Source organism: Stenella coeruleoalba, assembly GCF_951394435.1.
Source record: "Stenella coeruleoalba genome assembly, chromosome: 2".
Lineage (NCBI taxonomy): Eukaryota > Metazoa > Chordata > Mammalia > Artiodactyla > Delphinidae > Stenella > Stenella coeruleoalba.
In genome coordinates, this window is record NC_137147.1 from 33,080,172 (window position 1) to 33,102,031 (window position 21,860).

The window sequence follows — 21,860 nt, forward strand, 5'->3', positions numbered from 1 at the left end:
TGGGAGAAAAGATTTATCATCTTTTCTTTAGTTATTCAGTCCTTCATTAAGCCTTTCCAACCACAGAGAGGAGAACGTAAGACCTGTGGAAGATAGCAGCAAAGATTTCTTATCCTTCCCTTTGGCCAAAGTCCCCAGGCTGTGTTCCCTGAAAGCAGCGGCAGAACCCCTCCCTCGCTCTGCCTCGGTCTGTGTTTAGGTCTCTGGCTTGCTTACACAAAGGAATTCCAACTAGGATTTCAAGGGAAGCCTGGTTCCTACTCTCCCACAGCTCCCAGCAGGCTGGTTCTACCAAAAGATATTCCTATATTCAATATTCTTACAGTATTTCTATAGAAGTATCTGCTTGAATTACAAGGTTTGCTGCTAACCTTTTAAAATGACAATTACTAATACTTTAAAGGAACTCTGACACTGCAAAACTCAAATCCTATGGGGAAGAGTGATTTAAATAAGCAGTATGTCCTTCTGCCTTAAGACTGGGTTCACGTATGATGCAAGGAGTTTGCTTCTGCTTTCTTTTTCATTTTCAAAAGACATGCATTGAATGTGTAAGTGTCAAGCATTTGCCTTGCCTCTGAGGCTACACAGCTAAGATTCAGTCACAGCCTTCAAGGGGCTCACAATTCAGGTTTCACAAATGCAAGACTAGAGACAGGTACTAGATTTAACCGTGGGCAAGACTGAAGGAAGAGGGGCTGATTAGGGCTGCAGTATTACAGACTCAAACACCATCACAATAGTCACAGTGATGGTATTTGAGTCTTTTAATACACAAAACGGACACTGAGCAAAGAATTACATCACCAGAAAGGAAACACTATATACTTCCAAGATGCAAAACAACCTGGGGGCATCCCTGGTGGCGCAGTGGTTGAGAGTCCGCCTGCCGATGCAGGGGACACGGGTTCGTGCCCCGGTCCGGGAAGATCCCACATGCCACGGAGCGGCTGGGCCCATGAGCCATGGCCGCTGAGCCTGCGCATCCGGAGCCTGTGCTCCGCAACGGGAGAGACCACAACAGTGAGAGGCCTGCGTGCCGCAAAAAAAAAAAAACAAAAAAAACCTGGGACTTCGAGAAAAGCCTGAGAATTCAAGTAAGAATCAAGAGTTTGAGTAACAGCGTTGGTCTTGTCAACAATTTATTGGGTACTTTAGGCTCTTCCCTCCAGTGTTCTGTAATTTCAAGGTACCTTCTAAGTAGAAGATGAAAATATTATTATAAAGTCCATTTAAATAAACCTCCTATACGAAAAAGTCACCTCTTTCCAATTTGTTGAAATAAGAGAGTCATAATATTTATTTCATCAAGGGGGTGTGAAGCTTAGTTGGGATTAATTTACTTCTTTACTCCTTCCAGGGCACTTAAAAATTTATATAATCCCATATGTGGTTTGTACAAACAGACTTCATGAGGATCTGATGAGAAATAGTATGAATATTTCATCAAGTTTTTTTCATCATTCTTTCAAGTATAGCCACCCTCATTCTAACTTTTCCAGTCCCTGGTTACAAGGCACCTGGTTACTGTGAGAGCTGCCCAAGGGAGTCCTCAGCCAATCCACTCTGCGTGCTGCCGCCTCATTCATCCCCCAGAACCTTCCCTTGCTGTGGCACCCATCCCCGCCTCTACGCTCACTGGATGCTTGACGCTGGTACAGCATGTACTCTTCACATGTTTATCTGTTTCCCCAGGTACACAGTGAACAACTACAGGACATCAACTTATACTTTGAATCTCTAGCATCTTACATAGTAAATGGCAGAGAAGAGCTGATTAAATAAACGTTCGTCAAATGAATGCATACACAAACCCTCTGCTCTTGTTAGGAGGCAAACCCCAGCCTGTGTCTTCTGAACATGTGACTTGCCCTTCTGTTGCTCTTCTTCTGCCGTTCATCCTCACCCCCACATCTTCCCTGTCCTTTCTCACTCACCTAGTGTGATCTATTTAAGGCAAGAGGTTTTCAACCTTGGCTGCACAGTAGAATCACTGGGGGGAGCTTTATAAACAAAATGAACACTGACGCCTGGCCCCACCAGCAGAGATTTGGATTTACTTGGTTGGGGTGCGGCCCTGGCGTTGGTATTTTGTAAGTGCCCCTGTGGTGAGTGGGAAGTGCAGCCAGGCTTGAGAAACTATGATTTAAAGTGATACTCGGGGCTTCCCTGGTGGCTCAGTGGTTAAGAACCCGCCTGCCAATGCAGGGGACACGGGTTCGAGCCCTGGTCCAGGAAGATCCCACATGCCGCAGAGCAGCTAAGCCCGTGCGCCGCAACTACTGAGCCTGTGCTCTAGAGCCCGCGAGCCACAACTACTGAGCCCGCACGCCACAACTACTGAAGCCCGTGCGCCTAGAGCCCGTGCTCCGCAACAAGAGAAGCCACCGCAATGAGAGGCCCTCACAGTGCAACAAAGAGTAGCCGCCGCTCGTCGCAACTAGAGAAAACCCGTGCACAGCAACGAAGACTCAACGCAGCCACAAATAAATTTATTTTAAATAAGTAAATAAATAAGTGATACTCAAGTCCCACCTTCTCCTGAAAAGATGAATGTGCCTCTGATGAGTTTACCTTCCTCTGGCTTCAACGCAGTTACTGTTTTAAACACTTATTAGATCACAAATCAAACACTGCCTGTGACGGTATCTCACTGTGAGTTTGCTCTTTAACTCACACACTGCATTTTGGTTCATCTCCCGCACCGGACCAGAAGAACCTTGAAGGCAGGAACTGTGCCTTCCACTCCTTTGCATCCCCACGCCATGCACGTGGTGGACCAAAACATACTTTTGATCATTAAAAACAAAAACAAAACCAAAAAACTGAAAACAAAACAAAACCAAACAACCCAGAATCCCTAGTAGAGGCCATTTCAGTTCTACTCTAAGGATATGTCTTTGGTAAGAATAAAAATGCTGCAAAAAGGGTGGGGCAGGATTGAAGCAGAGGAGGGAAAGAGTAAATAAAAGTCAAATGGATAAAAAGCTAAATTAGTCCAAAAGAAAATGTTTCCTAGCTTCTTAAGAGGGTTTTTTTGCAACGCCGAAGCAGAATAAACAAGAGAATTAACTTGGCTAGTGCCCTGATAAGGAGATTTCTTTCTTGGTTATATAATTTTACGAAGTTTCCAGGGTGTAAAGAAAATAATCACCCAGGGAGGACTCCTTACCTTGGACTATACAATTCAGCTCTTGGGTTAATCGGCTCGAAGATCTGCTCAACTTGACCTGACCCCCTTCCAGCCCTGTGGCCTCAGACTAAGCCTCACATGCAAAAACCCTGTTGTAGAGCTCAGTGTCGTAGAAAGGGGATAAAACATAATCCTTATTGCATAACCTTGATCTTTTGGTGTAGTGGCCTCCGCCTGTGCATGAAAATAAAAAGCTACCCTGGTATCTTCCCCAAGTGGCCGGTGTTCCATGGGTCTGCCTACCCTAGAATGATCTAGGCAAACTCTCCTACTAAATTGTGTTAAAGGGAAATATTTGGTGCAATTACCTTAAAGGGTAGCTTTAAAGTCTTGTTCTGTGTACATATCCCAGAAAAGATTTATCTTCACATGGCTTCTCTACTTGGTCATGAAGTAAGACCACAGGAAGGGCTCACTGAATCATTAGGTACACCCTCTGCTAAGTCGAGATAAGGTCATCAGATAGGGATGTGTTTTCTATATCAGGGGTCCCAAACCCCTGGGCCACGGACTGGTACTCGTCCGCAGCCTGTTAGGAACCGGGCCGCACAGCAGGAGGAGAGTGGCGGGCGAGCGAGCAAAGCTTCACCTGCCGCTCCCCATCGCCCCCCATCGCCCGCATCACTACCCGACGCATCCTCCACCTCACCCCCAGTCCGTGGAAAGATTGTGTTCCAAGAAACTGGTCCCTGGTGCCAAAAAGGTTGGGGACCGCTGTTATATATCAACGTTTATCCTAGTTGCTGAGCCACAAATTTAACAACTGGTCCCAAAAGGCATGTACATTTCTATACATTAATTCAATGTATGTTCTTTTGCCTGGGGTGGCCATTTTAACACTGGCCATATTTTACTTTAATTTCTAATTATTGGTTGAAATCATGATTCAAAGACATTTAACTCTGCTCTTGATTGATTAGTAATGATAGTAACAAGTTGTCCTTTGTAGATTAACGCTGCTGACCCATCTAATAGGATATGAGTTGATAGACTGTCACTGATCTAGCCATGCTTTGCTCCCTGTTCTTCTTGTGTCTAGTGGTCTGCATTTGACCTTATGAGCCAAGAACCAAGAGCCACCAAAATCCTCCAGTCACCAAAGGTACCCAAAATAATAGCATGTGTCCTACCAGCTACTTCTTGTTGACACTGACAAAATGGAAACGACTGGTTAATTTACTAAAGCAAAAGGAAAAGAAAAATGTGGCTCTTTTTATTTACGAATAAATGCTAACTTCTTTATTTACTAATAAATGCTAACTAGAATTAGTAAAACTAGGATCTGGGAACCTGGAATCCATGGTACCATAGATAATAAACTGAATCATCAAATCAGTGTGTACCATCTAAAATCAAAAACAGAGATAAACTACAAGTTTTCAAGGCGTAGGGTTAAGGATCCGTGAAAATGAATGAATTCACAAGGAATTTTGCTTCCTCAAATTAGAGTTTAGGTAGTAGTGCTTGACAGTCCTTAATGATACCCCTGATAGCTGCAAACAAGTATTTATTTAACATGATTTATAACCTAAGGTACAAACCAAAGGTCATTAGGTTCTACAGGAACAATTTTTTTTTTTTTTTTTTTTTTTTTTTTACAGGAACATTTTTGAATGTGTTCCACTGAAAGAGAAGTGATGGATTTAGAACCCAGGACACTTAAATCATCAGGGAAAATGTATCACTGAGGTAATGAGCACGCCAGGGCCTGAAAACTCAAGAATGTTCCCCTAAGTGAAAACAAGCAGCTCTATCTTCTCAGAACATGGCTGACTCAATCATCAAGCTGGAATGTTATTTACACAGTCCCAAGCAAACTAAGAAGAATCCTCTGGTCTGTAACCAAGGGCACTCAGAATGTTATGTCTGCAAAAGCAAAGTTTTTGATGATTCCTGATTCCTTGAAAAAGAGCTAGTTTACCTAATGCAGGTAAATGTTAACAACTGCCTTCCTACCACCTTACCCAGAAAGGACCACCAGCATGATATTTCATGCCTCTTTAATTAATAACTTGGATTTGTTAAATATTTAGCAAGGTGGGCAAGTCTGGCTTCTGAATTCTGCCCCATCTAACAACTCAGAATAATCACCCTGTCTTCTTCTTCCTCCCACTTGCAGGAGGGGTCGTGATGGAACCTGGTCCACACAGCAGGATAAAGTTGAGGTTAGGCATCAGGAAAAATAAACTTCCTAATTACGAAACATTTGACCAAAGGGGTCAGACTGCGGTGTTCCTTTCTTTGGAGTGGGAGGGGAGATCAAGAAAGATGTAGAACGCAACCTTTCCAGATGGAAGGGGGGAATTCTCACCTGAGTCTAGGATAGACAACATAAAGAGACAGCTCTGAGAGTCATTGTCCTTTTGATAAGCTCTGGCATCATTCAGTACTTTAAACTACTGGTTTATAAGTTAATGCAAAAGTACCCAGGATCTGGGAAGAGTTTATCCACTTAGCAGGGTCTGTGTGGCCTAATTATTTCAAAACATACTAACCTCAAGAGAAGGCAGCATCATTATCTAATTTGTACACAAATTATCTAGCCCTCAACAAATATCAGCTAAGAGAAATGATCATTCATTTACCCTTTAGAGGTAGAGAGTTTGAGATCCCTAGGGGTGTGGACCTTGGTCACTTACAAGCTATTGGCAAACATCGGGGGCAAGCTAACTCTCTGTTTTTGTATTTTTTTCCCTGTGGGTGACTTGTCTCCCCACTTTATTAGAACTGCTATTGAGGCAGGCAGGGAGGCTGGTTTCCTTACCCACCCTCTGACAGTGTTGGCCCAGGACAGACAGCGTGGCCAATGCTTTCAGAAGATGAACACTCAGATTGCTGGTATATCTTGTTCCCTGACCTTGACAGTCAGAGAACATTGTCAAAGCACTCACCTGTCTTCTCTCTGAACCAAGGTACTGGAGAATCAGCCGGGTGTTCACACTGTGACTCCAGGTGTTTCCTAGTGCAGCTGTCACACAGCTGGATCCAGAAATGCCTGAAACGAAACAGGGCAAAACCATGATTATGGACACCTTATCTTGTCATGGTGTTTCACATAAACAAAAGTCCAGTCACTGCTCATTGCTCAGAGAGTACTCGGGAGCCCAGGTCTTTACCACAAAAGTTGATGAAGGAGAGAAGGAAGAGACTAAAAAGAAAAGCCAGCATGGGTTTCCTTCAGCCTCAATGAAAGTAACCACCACTGGGCTCAGAGATAACAGAGTTATGTATCAATAAGAGGTTGCACTGCAAGGAAGCTTGGAGCCATTGCTAATAATAAAACAAGCCACTCAACATCCATGGCAGAAAAGCATGACCCTACTACACAGAATAAGAGCCAGTTATGAAATAGTCTCAGTTTAATAATGGCAGAAAAGCATGACCCTACTACACAGAATAAGAGCCAGTTATGAAATAGTCTCAGTTTAATAATGGCAGAAAAGCATGACCCTACTACACAGAATAAGAGCCAGTTATGAAATAGTCTTAGTTTAATAGAGTTGTTAAGACTTTTTCAGCTTGATAAGAGTCTTAATTCAATTTTCTTTATCCATATGGAAGCGGTGGCATATGTATATAAAATTCCCATGCCATTCCAACCGCGGAATGTACACGCACCCAGAAGAGGAATCTGGAAGATCTCACCATTTCATATCTAATCTGTATTAGACATTCTTATCCCAAGAGAAACATTCTTTTACTTTCTAAGACTTTCCTATAAGGGGGAGGATCTGAAGTAAAATTTATCCGAGTTTCTAGTCTACACCAAGTTGTACTTCAGCTACTCTCTGACATCTCCAGAGCTTCACTGATCTCTCCTGACATCACCAGGAGGAACCCATTCCTGCACTCCTCCTGTTTCTTCTGCATTAGAGGCGGGCTCGCAAGTCCCAGCACTTAGAAGCCAGCCCCCACTAGCATATGTAGCGCATCCTGAGGTCTCCTCCAAACTCCTGTGCTCACTTTGGCCCTGGGCCATGAGATGAGTCTTAGCCTAAGGGGGCATAGTGGGATTTGTAGTTTGCCTTGTATCCTCAAGATGCCATCTCTTTCCAATGAGGAGACCAAGTACCAAAAGGCTGAAGTCCACTGAATCAGCCAAAGCAAAATGAGGGCTTGAGTTTCTCATCTGTTGCCTGCTCAGGGCATCATCTGATAGTCACCCCTCTGTGTGGAACAGGAATTCCTCTTTTCTGGGTCAGCATCTTTCAGGGTGGCCTCCCAGCTCTGCATGGTCTTAAGCTCCTGGGATCAAATAGAGCAACAGATGAATGGAATTCAGTGGTTCTAGGCTGGAGGTGATTCCGTGGGTCACGTCTAGGTGGGAGTGCTGTGGCGTCTAGAGGGTAGAGGCCGGGGATGCCGCTAAACATCCTATGAGGCACAGGCCAGTCCACACCACAAAGAATTATTCCGCCCCAGACAAAATAGTGCCGATGGTGAGAACCCATGGGATAGCAAAAAACATCCCTATGTTTTCTCTGGTTCAAGCAGGTATGGGAACGAACTGGATGGCATCAACATCCAGGGCCTCAACAAACCTGGGGATTTCAGAGGGAGGGAGAACTGAGCGAAGGAAAGAATAAAGTTTAGGGTGACCTTGGCTCATCGTGCACACAATTCAAAACACACACGAATTAATTTGAAAACATATAATCTAGACTGTGCTGATCTGATCACACCACTCCCCTAAAATCCTTCCACAGTCCTTGTGCCTGAGGATAAAATACTAACTTCTGAACTAGGTGTTCTGAATGCTTTGTCATCATCTTCATCTGCGTCTCTCTCTGGCCCCATTTCTCTCAATGGATGGTCCCTTAACCTCCTGACTTCTCTGTCCCCACCCTCCTTGACCTGATAAAGCTTCCCCCTCTTCCGGCATCCAATGTACTGGCTTCTTCTGCTTCTCCTTGTATCAACCATGTTGAGTATTCCTTTTCCTTCTCCGCTTTTCTTCTCCCTCTCCCCTTAGTCGTGGGTGGACCTCAGGGAGCTGGCCATGGCCAGTTTTTTCCCTAACACCCACCTGCCTTCAGTGGCTGGGAAGGTAATGTACATCAATAAAGAGGCCAGGTGTCTGCATTTTAACACGTAGAAAGTCTTCACTACCACAAACAGATGTACTCTCTTCCATTTTTCTTGAAATACATGACCCTCTAAGTCTGTCTTTCATTTCCCCCTTTTTGATAGAGACACATAACAGAAAATTATTTTCTGCTTTAAGAAAACCAACACTGCAAGGGCAGTGGCCACTGATGTTCCTTTTTCTTGCATTTTTGCCAAAAGCTTTGTCGAGATAATTCACATGTTGTACAATCCAGCCATTTAAAGTGTACAGTTCAATGGTTTTTACTATATTCAGAGTCGATCAACCATCACTACAATCAACTCTGGAACATTTCATCACCCCCCAAGAAACTCCATATCCCTTAGCCATAAGCCTCCAGCCCCTCTTTCCTGCCCTGGAGCCCTAGGCAATCATTAATCTACTTTTTGTCTAAATATTAAGTGTTAGGAGATGACGGGGAGTAGTGGAGACTGTGGTGAATTAGACATGATCTCAAGGGGACAGCCCCTGTTCAGCTCCAGCTGCTGTTGTCACATGGCAATATGAGTTCACGGTTAGCCACACCTTTTGATCTTTTAATTTTTAAAATCAACACTTTAAGTACAATCTTCTGATTGGAAAATGTTGGCTTATTTTAAAAAATTTTAAAAGCACATAAATAAACATGCTGATGAGCCACATATGAGTCATTCTCACCAAGCTTGCAATGCCTGCTCCATATGGCATGTCCTCACTGTTGACAAGGACGACACCCACAGGTGGATGATTTCTAAGCCTTTGTCTCAACCTCCCACTTAACCTCAGCACCTGTCCCCCATTTTCAACCACAAGATCTTCCTGCCTGACATAATGAATTTGGGCACCATAAACTCAGTATCTTCAAATTGAGCTCATCCCTTCCTGTATAAACGTACTCCTCCTTCTTTGGCCTTCCAGTGAATCTGGCTTGAAACCTCAGTTCCATTTAAAAATGTCTCCCTCTCCTGTGCTTCTCAATTCCAAGAAACTGTGAAGACGGATTGATTTCCCTGTAAAGTCTCACTTACATCCATTCATCCCACCCCAACCTAGATCAGACCCACATTAGCTTTCCCCTGGGGGGATGGCTGCTGTCACTTTCTCGCGGCTCTCCATGCTCCTGTCAGTTTCTCCCTACGAAAGCATCCTCTCTTCTACTGCCCGATTAATCTCCCCAAGCACACATCTAAGCGCGCTGCCCTGCCACTTATGATCAGCCTGCTCAGAAACTTTTGGCGGCTCCCAAGTGCCTTTAAAGAGTTCTAAATTCCTAAGACTGGCATTCTTGCAGCTGTGCCCGACCTGCCTCTCCACACCTCTTCCCTCCATCCCACTTCGTAAAGACTCTGCTCCGATTTAATCACTCCTTCCTCGTGCCGCCTCCACACCTGAATGCCTCTATGCCCGTGCAGTCTTCAGTACCACTTCTGACACGCCACCTCCCTGATCATCACAGAAATAATGCCTTCCTCCTCCAAACGCCCATAATACTCAGCTCACTGTCTCACATTACCGCCATTTTTTAACCCTGTGGTATATAACTTGCGTGCTTTTCTGACCACCCCTAATGTATATTTTAAGAGGGCCAAATCCATGTCTGACTTATGGTAGTATGCCTGATCACGAAGTCTGAGACCCAGAGGATGCTTCATAAATAGTGGTTGAATAGTCAGTAAGTTATTCTTACTAAACTTTGAACCATGGTATCTATTTGTTTTAGCAGCAGATTTACATTCTTCATTCTACCTTGCTTAAGCCAAAATTAATAGATTTACATTTTTCAAGCAAACTCTAGAAACTTGTTGCTTCAATGCCCACTAAGTCATAGCATGACGTGAGCCTGAGTTTGCCAAGAAAGAGCTACGTGTGAATAATTAGGAGCTGCTAATTAGTTAAGCACTCCAAAAAAATTTGTGGTGATACGACTGTAGGTGCACTTCCCAGGCCTAGAAGATGTTTATAGGGGTCAGAGCCACAACTGACCAATAGTGGCTATTTAAAGAATTCCATGTGCCCAAACCAATGAAAACAGTATTAAAAAAAGTACCCACATGCCTGGCTGCTTGTCAGACAGGTAAGCTGGGGTTCTTAACCAAGGGCCATGAGTGAAAATAACCAGGGAGAAGTTTTCAGTGGAAACCTTAAGTGGGCAAGCTTGAGGAGATATATCTTCAGGAGTGCTCACAAACATTAAGCCACCACCAGAGCAATAACAGCAGGGCCTTGAAAGTTAAATGATAAGGAAAAACAATATTTTTAAAGTGCTATAAGCTAGGCACTAGGTAAGCCCTTTAAATAAGGAGGGCTTACATCTTATTTGAGCTTCATATCTTAGGTACATCTTTTCTGATCCTTACAACCACCCTATGAGGTAGGTGATATCATCATCCCTATTGACAGACCAAGGCTATAAGAGATTAAGTAATTCTCCCAAGGTCACACGGTTGGTTAATGATAGAGCAAGGATTCGAAACCAGGCTGAGTCTTTTTTTTTTGCAGTATAGTTGGTTTACAATGTTGTGTTAGTTTCAGGTGTACAGCAAGTGATTCAGTTGTGTGTGTGTGTGTGTGTGTGTGTGTGTGTGTATTTTTTTTCAGATTCTTCTCCCTTATAGGTTATTACAAAATATTGAGTAGTGTTCCCTATGATATACAGGTCCTTGCTGGTTATCTATTTTATATATAGTAGCATGTATATGACTGGGTCTTAACCACTACTCCAATTAGCCTTCTCCAGGCTCATTATGTCAAATAGCTGGCTACTCTGCCAGCCCGGGGTGGGAGTGGGGAGGGGTGGGCGGCTGGGAAGGGCCTGAAGAGCCCAGAGGCCCATCTCTGGGAAGACACTGATGGAAGTATGTTGTGAGCATCTTATCAACTCATCTGAACTCTGTGTGTCACTCAGGCTCTACACTCGGCTTCCTTTGTTCTGATATACAGTGATAATCCAGGGCAAGGGGTTTCCAGAAAGACGATGCATGCTCTGGCTTGGCAAGTTATTTAACCTCGCTCAACTGGCCCAGCCACTGGATTCATGCAAATCAGATGGCCTGAAACTGACCCTCTCTTGTTGGAGGCTTAAAAAAATCTGGGCAGGATTGAAAAATATTTTCACTTAATAGGGCTTTGAATATGGAAAAACAATTGAAGGGTGGTTATAGGTGGTGGGATGGCTTGAGAAAGAGAAGTGGGGAAGCTGTCAGTTACTATAAATTTGTAACTTTATTTTCAACTAGAAAACTCAGTGGTCCCTAATGTCTTTTGACTTTTAAGCATTCCTATGTGAGGCTGGCATAAATGATCATTAATGCTGTTTATGGGAAAGTTAAGGTAGAAGGAATCTGCTTACTGGCTTTTCAGGAAAGGTGATTTCCTGCCCAATGACCTAATTGGTCAAGAAATAGATAAGTGAATCTTTTCTATGCTCATTTTAAGCAGAAGGAATAAAAATTGGGGCATTCTCTCCGTCGCTCCTTTTTGATGACTGTGACATTTATGTCTGCCAAGGCAGTATGAGTTCATTGTACTGGAATTTGGTTGATCCCAATACAAATTAAAAAAATCAAGTAAGTGAACTGGGTTTTGAAAATATTTTCAATATTGGGGATTTTTCATTGTCACAGGATTGAGCTTGTAGAAGTGCCTGCTTAAGCCACAGAGAGAAAATCTAATTTATTTACACTGAAGTCAGGTCTCTCTAAAAAAGACAGGGGGAATATTCATACTCTGCTCTCTCAGAGACCCTTTTAGGTCAGTCAAAGCATGTTCTCTTTCTGTAATTGCTTACCCATCTGTAAAATATGAATAATAATTCTTGCCTCCAGGCAACCAAAGGTTCTTGGTGACCCTTAGATGAAGATACTTGATATGTACGAATGACAGGAACAATGATGATCAAACACTGCAGATGAAATTCTAGGGAGAAAAAAAGTTTAATCATCACCTTCCACATTTTTTTATTCTTCTAGTAAGGAGGCAGGTTAGTAAAGTTCAGGAGTGAAGTGGTTAAAAACAACAGAATTTGGATTCTGGAATATCTTTCATGACTACTGTCTTTAGATCCAATTCCCTACTCCTTTGGAGTGGGAGCTGGTTATGAAGACAAATTTCTTACAAGGCAGGAAGCTCTCTCTCTCTGCTCTGTACACAGGGCGTAGTTCTTGTGCAATCAGACTGGAGGAGGATAATCAGGTTGCTAAGTAGCCTTGATTTCCAAAAAGGTAATGGGCCTCTGGTACCAACCAGTGTCAGTGTTCAGAAGGGGGCTGTTGGGGAGCTTTCAGTGAGGAAGTTCCTTCTCTGAAAACATTTCAATTTATGACTCCTGTGCTAATAAGCATTTCTGGGAGGTCAAATTGAATCTCCAGTACATAACATAAAAGTGTGCCCTGCAGCAAAAGGGTCAACTTTAAAAGACTAGACTTTTCCATGTTAAAAAAAAAAAACAAAAACGTGTAAACAAAGCAGTGATTCCCAGAATAGGAACAGAGGGGAAGGAGAAGTTCATGGCTTAAGCGGGCTGGGTATTCTGGACACTCAGTCCCTCCTTCCCCTTTAGATGAAAGACAACTTACTGAGACTAGAAAGAGGAAATTTTAAAAAACGAAAAAGAATTAAAATACTTACAAATGATTTCAGTACTGAAATAAGTTCGGGGAAAGGGACGGTATGTTACCACTGGAGTGGTAATGAGAGGATGCTCCTTCTGACCTCTCATCCTCACATCCTGAAGCGTGTCCTATACAATGCATGATAGCATATGGCCGGCTGCTAGATGGAAGGCAGGACCCTGGAGCTCTATTTCTGACTTAGCTGTGGGCTTTTAATGAGACCAGGTGGGAGAAGAGAGCGATGTAACAAAGAATATCAGAGCAGGCCTCGGTAACGACCGGTTACTTCAGTTCTCTGAGCTGCAGTTTCCTCATCCATGAACAGAAGGGGTTGTTCAAAACTATCTCCAAAGTTCTCGCCTTTTCTAAAAACTTTGAATCTATGGTATTTTAATGATAAGAAATTAGTTCCTCATTCTGGACCTCACTTTTTCCAGGAAGTCTGAGAATGCTCTACTCCACGTGCTGTCTTTGAATGTTTGTGCCCTTACCCAGCACCCATTTAAGCCTGAAGAGAGTGCAGACGTGGGGTCCTTCTCCTAAGAGCAGATTTCTCTCCAAACTAGGGATTTTCTTAGCCAATCCTACCTCCTAAAACCTTTTGATGGGTAAACATGTGTTGGCCAGTGGCCAAGTCCCAGCAAACACAACTTCATAAGGACAAAGCTTAAAGATGGGAGTCTGAGTGAAAGAGTAGGGATTAGAAAGGGATTATCATTCATTAATTTCAGTTTCTCCTGCTTAAACCCAGGCCCATGGAAGTTGCTGAGCTTCAGCATACTGTCGTTTTGGTTGTTGTTGGGTCATTCATTTGGACTGAGGAAGTGACTGAGAATCTTGTTTAGCCCCAATAGAAAGATGAAGTAGGGAAATATTTAGGTCTGCTTTTTCCCAAGTTTCTCAAGTTAGCCTAAGTTACTTCTGGTGGTAGATCATCAGCTCTTTTTCTATTTGATGCAGAAAGCCAGAATTTCAGCGACCCACATTGAACAGGCTGACAATCAAAAGGGATGAAGACTGCCAAGGAGAGGGTATTCAAGAATAAGGATTCAAGATGACCTACAAGCTCCATGAGGCCACAGAGCAAAGGTATCATCTGAAAGTGATTGAGACAGGCTCAGACATCTATCCACCAGCAAAACTAATTTCCTGGGGGGCCTGTGCTTCACTAACTGAACCTGTGAAACAGCTGTATTGAGCATGCACACCACTTCCTTGGGTCTTTAAAACTGACAATGGTCTGTAGGTCAAGTTCCAACGGAAGTGATATTTCTGACCTAGCTCTATAAATAGAGCACTGGAAAAAACTCATCAGCTGCAAATGGCCCAGCGACCACACGCTATCTATTAAGTAAGTAACCACAGTATCTGCGCTGCCATTTTAGATGAGAAAAATATTTCTCTTGTTATTTATAATCTTCTGAGCCTTGAGATTCTCAAAATACTTTAAAGCTATTAGTCTTCTTTTAGATGTACAAATAAAGGATCTGAGGCATAAAACCACACAATAACTGCCTCAACAGTATCTGTCCACGGAGGAAGGCCTTCGGCCTGAGTAAAGAGCAAGGCTGCTTCACTGTGGGAAAGCACAGGATTTCATTCCCAGTGTCTCTCGGCTACAGGTGAAAGAGGTGATTGCAGTCCAGTCTTTCCTTGCACAGCACACGCAGGCTGGTCCAAGTTTCAATAAAACTCATTACTGAGGAAGGTGAGAAATGTGAAGAAGGCAAGAAAAGGTGGGGTGATCAGAACCTTTGGAATGCAAGAGTTAGAGATGGAGTAATCCTCCACAGCAGAAGGTAGAAATAGAGGTTAGCTAATCACTAGGATAAAGACTGGTTATGCATCAGCACAAACGACTCAAACAACTCCACTGGTTTTTGTGCAGGGAGGAAATACTTTAAGTTTCCCATAGTCTCAGAGTGGACATGTAGGTTATCATCCAACCAGGACACTTTTGAAAATGAAGCAGGGACATTTTAGTAAGTATATTGGGATAACAAAGATAAATTGGGACTACTCTGGGCAAGCCAAGATGTACGGTCACCCTACAGAGATATCTTGTAGGAAGTGTCCAGAAATCGGGATGAGGATGCTCACCTTACAAAAAACTGATCATTCCGGAACCCATCTCATTTACCAACCAAAAGTTCTCTAGGGGTTAACTGCACAGGACGTCTTGGCTATGTTTGCAGTGACAATCGTGAAGGTCCTTAAAGACAGCTAGGAAAACATAGGTTTGAGCAGAACGGAACTAGGGTGTCTGAATAGAAAGGAGCAATCTCCCCCGACCCAGCTCAGCTCCCAACATTGCCCAGGAGGCCAGGCCCCTGAACCCTTTCTCCAATAACACAGCTTTCCTCCTGCTATCCTCCATTTAAGGGAAAAAAAAAAAAAAATCCTGAACAGTGGCTTGTAGCTAGGTCTGCTGACCCTTTGAAAAGAACACTTTAATTAAAAATAAATTCACTCACTAGAGAAAACACATACTATCCTTAAGTAAATGCTGGCAAAATAAAACAAAGAAAATAAAAACCCAAACATTTAAGAAAAGCTGAGACATTTTCTTTTTAATTTAGGCTTCATTCAGTGTAAGCCAGGAAGATGCTTATGTGAAATGGGCTTTCTTCCACAACAAGGTATCTTAACCTGCTTGCTGTAAATAAGTGAATTCCTAAAATCATGCCAGTCAGCCATCTTGGTATGAGCTTTGTTTTTCTACTCTCATTGTAGAATCTGAGAATACTAGAGCTGGATTCTAGTAAGTCTTGTGTATTATATCTGGTCATCATCTCATTTTTTGACCATTTGATTTTTTTTTTTTTTCAGGTGACTTTTTTTTCCTGGCTGAAGCAGAAGGAATATCGCCAACTTATCCTGACTTCAGATTGTTTATAGTCCTGGCTGCTGGAAAAAAAAAATCACCCTCAGATGTGTGCATTGCCTTTGGAGAAAGCTAGGAAGGGTAAAAAGTGGCTTTTTTTTTTTTTTTGGCATTGGCATTTATATATTCTTTAAACTGTTTTTATTTGTTATTACCTTATTTATGTTGTTTGTTTTTAAAGTGGCATATCTTTTATCGGTCACCCTGGGGAAATTTAAACTACAGTGAAGTAATATTTGGTAGCTTTACATAGCCAAGGAATTAGTCTGGACAATGAATAAGCCAGGTGACAGCCCATTTGACTAAAGACCAGAGGGACACACTCACAGTCACAGGGTTTGCCTTTGGGAAATCAGCTTCCAAGGCAAACCCAGGACCAGGAGACAGGCGCCCTTCCCAAGGCCTCGACTGATGCAGAATCCGGACCAGGTAAGTCTGCTTTTGCTTCAGGCTGACACTGGATCACTGGCTCTTTGCAAGTAATAAGGACAGAGGCGGAAAAGAAATGCTGTTGTTTATCAGGAAATACGTGCTTGAAAAACATTTCTGTGAAAACAGCAGTGGCTTAAAAAAAATCATTAATGCAGAAAGACATTTCAACTAAATACGACGTCTAATCCTGGACTGGATCTTGGATCAGGAAAAAAAAAAATTGCCATGAAGGACATTATTAGGACACCTGGCAAAGTTTGAATATGGCTGGTATATTAGATAATGGTATTATATCAACATTAATTTCCTGGGTGAGATCATTATATTGTGGTTATGTCAGAGAAGTTCTTGTTCTTAGGAGATAAGTGCTGAAGTATTTGGAAATGAAGGGTCACGATGTTTAAGCTTACTCTCAAATGGTTCGGCAAAGATAACAATAATAAATTAATATTATAAAAAATAAATTGACAACAATAATATGAGAGAGAGCAAACAAATGTGGCAAAATGTTAACAATCTAGGGGAAGGGTTTGTAGGAGTTCATTGTACTTTCCTTGGAACTTTTCTGTAGGTTTGAACTCTTTTTCTACCAAAAAAAAAAAAAAGAAAGAAAGAAAAAAAAATTAGTGTGAAAATATAGGTTGGCCAACCCTAAGAGATGACTTGGGCCAGTGATATAGAATCAGGACACAGGACTGGCTGGAGAAAGAACTAGGGCATTGTTTCACATGTGTGTTTATGCAGCAGAATCACCTAAACCAGGTAAACCTGTTTTAAAAATGCAGAATCCTTGTCCCCATACCAAACCTAATGAGTCAGGATCTCTGAGGGGCGATGCCCAGAAGTCTGCATTTTCAAAATGCTCTCTCCCAGATCATCTGTGTATATATATTAAAGTTTGAAAAAAAAATCACATATTAGGCATTTGTTGTTTTGCTTGTAACTGTAGGCTTCTTTGCAGGTAATGGATGTCATGGATGCATTTGTATTAGAAAATCTCCACCTAACATCTTGTGATGTAGATCTGCATCCTTTTCATCACGGAAGACATCATTCTGGTGAATGCCCTTTGGCCTATTTCCCAAGGGGGTAGAGAAGAGATGTAAATGCTCTATAGAAACACCGTAATTCATCTGGTTAGAGTGGTTGTCAAAGGGGTCACCCAAAACCCAAATTCAGAAGGTGGAGGAGGGGCAGCTGACAGCCTGGGGCATGAAACAGGACAGGGCTAGTGATGGGGCCCAGGCAGGCAGAGACCCTCAGTAAGGTCCTCAGTCAGGCTCCTTGACCAGCATTTCTTCTAGACCCCAAGCAGAGCTCAGTTTTCACAGTTCAAGCTTCCCTTTGTTTCTTCAGTGAGAACAGGAACAGAAAGTAAAGAGAATGAAGTGGGACAGGAGACAGACTCCCTGAGGTGCTTTGAAAACTCCAGAGTATATAAGAGCGTCGGATGAATCCAAGTGAAAGTGCATTAATAAATACTGCTTCCCTCAAACTTGCAACATTGGTGTAATCATTATTCCCATATCATAGACAAAGAAGTTACTTGACTATTGAAACCCACCTAGTCAGGGGCAGAGCTGGGGCCCGAGCCCAGGCATCCTAAGACCTCCTGCTGTCCCAGCTGTCTCCCTTTTGGCATCCAGAGCACATCGTCTGGAGAATGCTTTCAATTATCACCTCGCCCAGAGTGCGAAGATTTACCGGTATGCTTTCCTCCGGCCCCATCTTAAGCACCCCTTTGGGAAGTAGAGTGATCACGATAGGAATCAGGGTATTTTCATGTGTGGAGGGGAATGGAATGCTGGCGTCACACACGTTTGTTGCCCCTGAAGGTTCTGAGAAGGGGGCGGGGGGACGTAGACTGTTGAATAGTTAGTGAGGCAATCCCAGCGTCCTCAGCACCCTGAGTTTTCGACAAGAACCCAAAGGTTCTTTGGGTTTATTTCCCACACTGGTGAATTCAGCGTGGCTGCTGAGTTCCTTCAGTTCAGCCCGTGTTTCCCTGACATCTGGAGCTGGGCTTCCTGAGTCAAGGCTAGGACAGAAGCAGCTGCACTTCTCCTTTTCTGGGGGGTGTGCACACACGCACAGGCACACACGCGTGCGTGCATGAGGGCTATCCCCATGACCATCATGCCAACATAAGGCTCAAAAGAAACCGGGGCCACAGAGGAAGGGAAAATCCCATTTGTGACAGTAATTCTTAGTGGTCCCAGATCACAAGTTGTAAGGTCCGAACAATGTGCAGATGGCCAGGGTATGGGGGATCTTAGGCAATGGGGGCTGACCTTGCTTTAACTTCCTCAAGTGTTCCTTCAAGAGAGTGTCCCAATCTCTGGTGGCAAAGTCTTTCAGGCAGCAGCCTCATGGCGGGAGAGGGAACTGATGAACCAAATGTGCTGATGCTAACAGGGTTATTTTAATCGGAGGAACTGGTTTTGGTGGCAGCAGACAGTCAGTCCACATCTTCAAAACAAGAGTTCTTAAGCAAAGCAATTTCCTTCTTCCTTGAAGGCCACTATTTATCTACAGGACAGAACTACAGGTTCACTGAAAATGACCAGATTCAGCAAAGCGACCAAGACTATTGACTTGGTGTAATCTGTCTCCCATCTCAGATGTCACCTGATGGAAGAACATTACAGTAAAGAACTACGAGGTAACATTTTGGGGATAATTAGTCATTTCTGGGCAGTACGCTCAATACCTTACATACATTATCTCTATCAGGGAGATGCCATTATCACACCAATCTTCTAGGGAAGAAAGTTGAGCTACAGAGAAAGGTTACTCAGCAAGTGGCAGAGCAAGGATTTGAACCCAGCGGTCTGACTAGTCACTTCAGCCATTTAGAAAGTACTACAAGAATGACCATTCATTTCCCTCTCTGGGAGGGAAAACTCACAAAGCCCCTCACCCTGTTTTCTAGATATTCCACTCATTTTCTTTTCCTCATTAAACTATAATGTTCAACGTCTTATTCAGAGTCAACTGTACCTGTCTAGAAAAGCATATTTGATTAGTGTTCTCTCCCTATTGCTGGGAAACTCTTAGTCATATGACAGGTTTTCTAGAAATTGATTCCAAAGAAAAATAAATCTCTAGATTCTGTAGCTTTTCAACTGAAAATATGTAAAATAACCTTAGTTGCCAAAATCATGACTGGCTTTCCTTCTGTGACTATAATCTCCACATCTGGCTCACCTTCTTTGCCAGAAGAACATGATTATATGTTTTTTTTATATCTTAGGATGTTTCTATATTTTATGACATTTCTAAGTGGAAGTGCTATGTTAATCGTCATTACAATCCCACTGATAATTGCATTAGTTCTTTTATCAGTGTTAACTCCACAGTGAAAAATAAAGCAGCAGAAGGTAAATGTCAGATGGTCAGAACAGCCCTACAGGGAGCCAGTTAGCCCATTTTTCTCAGCTGTAATACAGTTGTGGGATGTGAAGCGAGATGGCGACCACAATTATCGTTTACATGTACATCCTATGTGCCAGACATGATTCCAGGTGCTTTACATGATAAAAATCTCTTGCCCATCTCAACAGTATGAAGTTGGATACTATTATTGCCCTCATTTTACAGATGATGATGCTGTGCCCATATTTGAATGTGCTAGTGAGTGGTGGAGACAGGATTCAAACCCTGACAGTGGCCCTAGCGCCTGTGTTCCAGCCTGGCCTAGGAGTCCTTGTTCTAGCTGATTCCCCATGTCATGTCAGCAGTTGAATCTGACCCCAGCAGTGGATTATTCTAACATCCACAGCCAAGGATGCCCATAAAATTTTCATGACGTTACCATAGAATCATCTTGTTTATGAAACAGCATCATGGTACAAATAGAAGAGTCATGTATTAAGCACTTCTTTTAAGTAAAAGATTTTATCATCATTGTTCTTAAGGAAAGTGACATGATTAAGGTCACATGCTTAGTCACAGGTCAAGAATGGTACAAACACCCCTTCACAGGTCCTGGAACCTCAGGACCTATTGCTTCTCTTAAACAGCATCACAGCCTCCTGCCTGATCAAGCATCTCTGCAGGTGGACACAGCTCTGCAGGGCTGTAGGGATCACTGTACCTGCTTCGCAGCAGCCCTACCTCTAAATTAAAAACAGCACAACAGCAACAACAAAATAATAATAAAATAAATGGCGGAAAGACCTCTAGGGTATAAAAATTTCCTTCAACTGATCATCAAGTTCCTTCTTGAAAGAGGCAAGTGTCTGCCAGCAGGAACCTAAAACTCATTATTATTCTGTATTTTCTTTCTGCATGACTGAAAAGTTTTTCTACCTCCCACTCCCATCCCTATCAAAAGAATCCCCCCCCCACCCAAGACAATCACAAAGTTTAAAAGTAGCTAACTGGCAGTTCAAAAAAAGTTTTTAAATAAAAACTCCAAAACCCACAGTGGTTGTAAAACAGCTTTGTGTGGAAGAAGGGCAAGTTTTCTCTTACGAGAGGCTCATTTCATAGGGTTGGGCAAAGAGAGAGATCAGGGGGGCAAGGGTGGGAACGCAGAAGAAGGGGAGGCGGGAGAGGAGGAGATAAAGGAGGAGGAATCGCTGGCTTTAAAAAGCAACATTGTCCAGAGAGGTGAAAGGGAACAGATGGCCGTGGAGAATGTGGCCCTCAAAGCCCCGAAGAAAGAGGCGATGCTGACAGATCTCGCTGTTTCCCATTGATGCCTGAATGTTCTAGTGTGGGGAGCCGAGGCCAGTGAGGGGGACAGACCTCTGTTCCCAGCGGCTCGCTGGGGCACTGGCGCTGAGGATCACTGAGAAAAAGACCAGGCAGGGGGGCGGGGAGGGCAAGCAGCTGTGGCCACAGAGGGAAGGACAGTGGGGGCGTGTGGGTTTCCATAGCCTTCTCTTTTGGCCCGGCCGGGAAAGGTCAGCCCAGTGCTGGTCTTTGCCCTGGCAGAGGTGAAGGAAAGGACAGCAGCTGGGGCCCAGTGTCACAGCATCCTCCCCCCAAAGGCATGTCTGGGACCAAATAGATCCCTTGGGAGAGGGAAATGAAGAAAATATTCCAAATGCTTTATGGAGGATTGAAACATTCAAACTACAGTAAACAAGAAATTTGGGTCTATGAAAGAGGTAGAGAATCCTGCCAAGTAAATCCCATATTATTTCATGGAGTCTCAGAGCAGAGAAGTGATCTGCTGAGGAAACAGCAGGAGTCGGTGGCAGACTCAGGAAGGAGTCCAGAGGTCTGAGTCTGACTCTAAAGGGTGCCAAATTCAAAGTGGGGCTTTGCTGGACACAAGGGGAATGACAGGAGGGGCAGAGGAGCCTCTGGCGCCCAGGGTGTGTTCATGTGTGTTCACGTGTGTGTGTGAGACAGGCACCTTGATGCTGAAGGATGTAACTGGAGACTCACAAGTCACCACAGAGCGACACTGGTACAGGCACCCCTGGCCTCCCGGGAGGGGAAAGCCCGACAGTCAGCCCCTGCAGACGGAGGCCTGGAGAATTGGTTAAGAGGGGTAAGGGTTTGTAGAAGCAGCAATTGCAAAGAGGCCCATAAACTTCAGGGGACAAAGATGCGTCGGTGTCATTTCCTTAATGGAACTTTGATCAGGGAAATTACTGTTTCAAATGACCTCTTGAACTCTCCGTACATCCGTACATCCTC

General features: G+C 43.4%; 1 protein-coding gene across 5 annotated transcripts in view; it reads right to left on the minus strand.

Moving 5' to 3' along the window:
* Positions 1-21,860, minus strand: part of RAD51B (RAD51 paralog B) — a 687,571-nt gene that overhangs the window by 122,808 nt on the left and 542,903 nt on the right. For all 5 annotated transcript variants that reach the window (XM_079913113.1, XM_079913114.1, XM_079913115.1 and 2 more), the window contains one exon: positions 6,085-6,188. In XM_079913113.1, the coding sequence (XP_079769239.1) occupies positions 6,085-6,188 (104 nt within the window). The remainder of the gene's footprint in view (positions 1-6,084; positions 6,189-21,860) is intronic.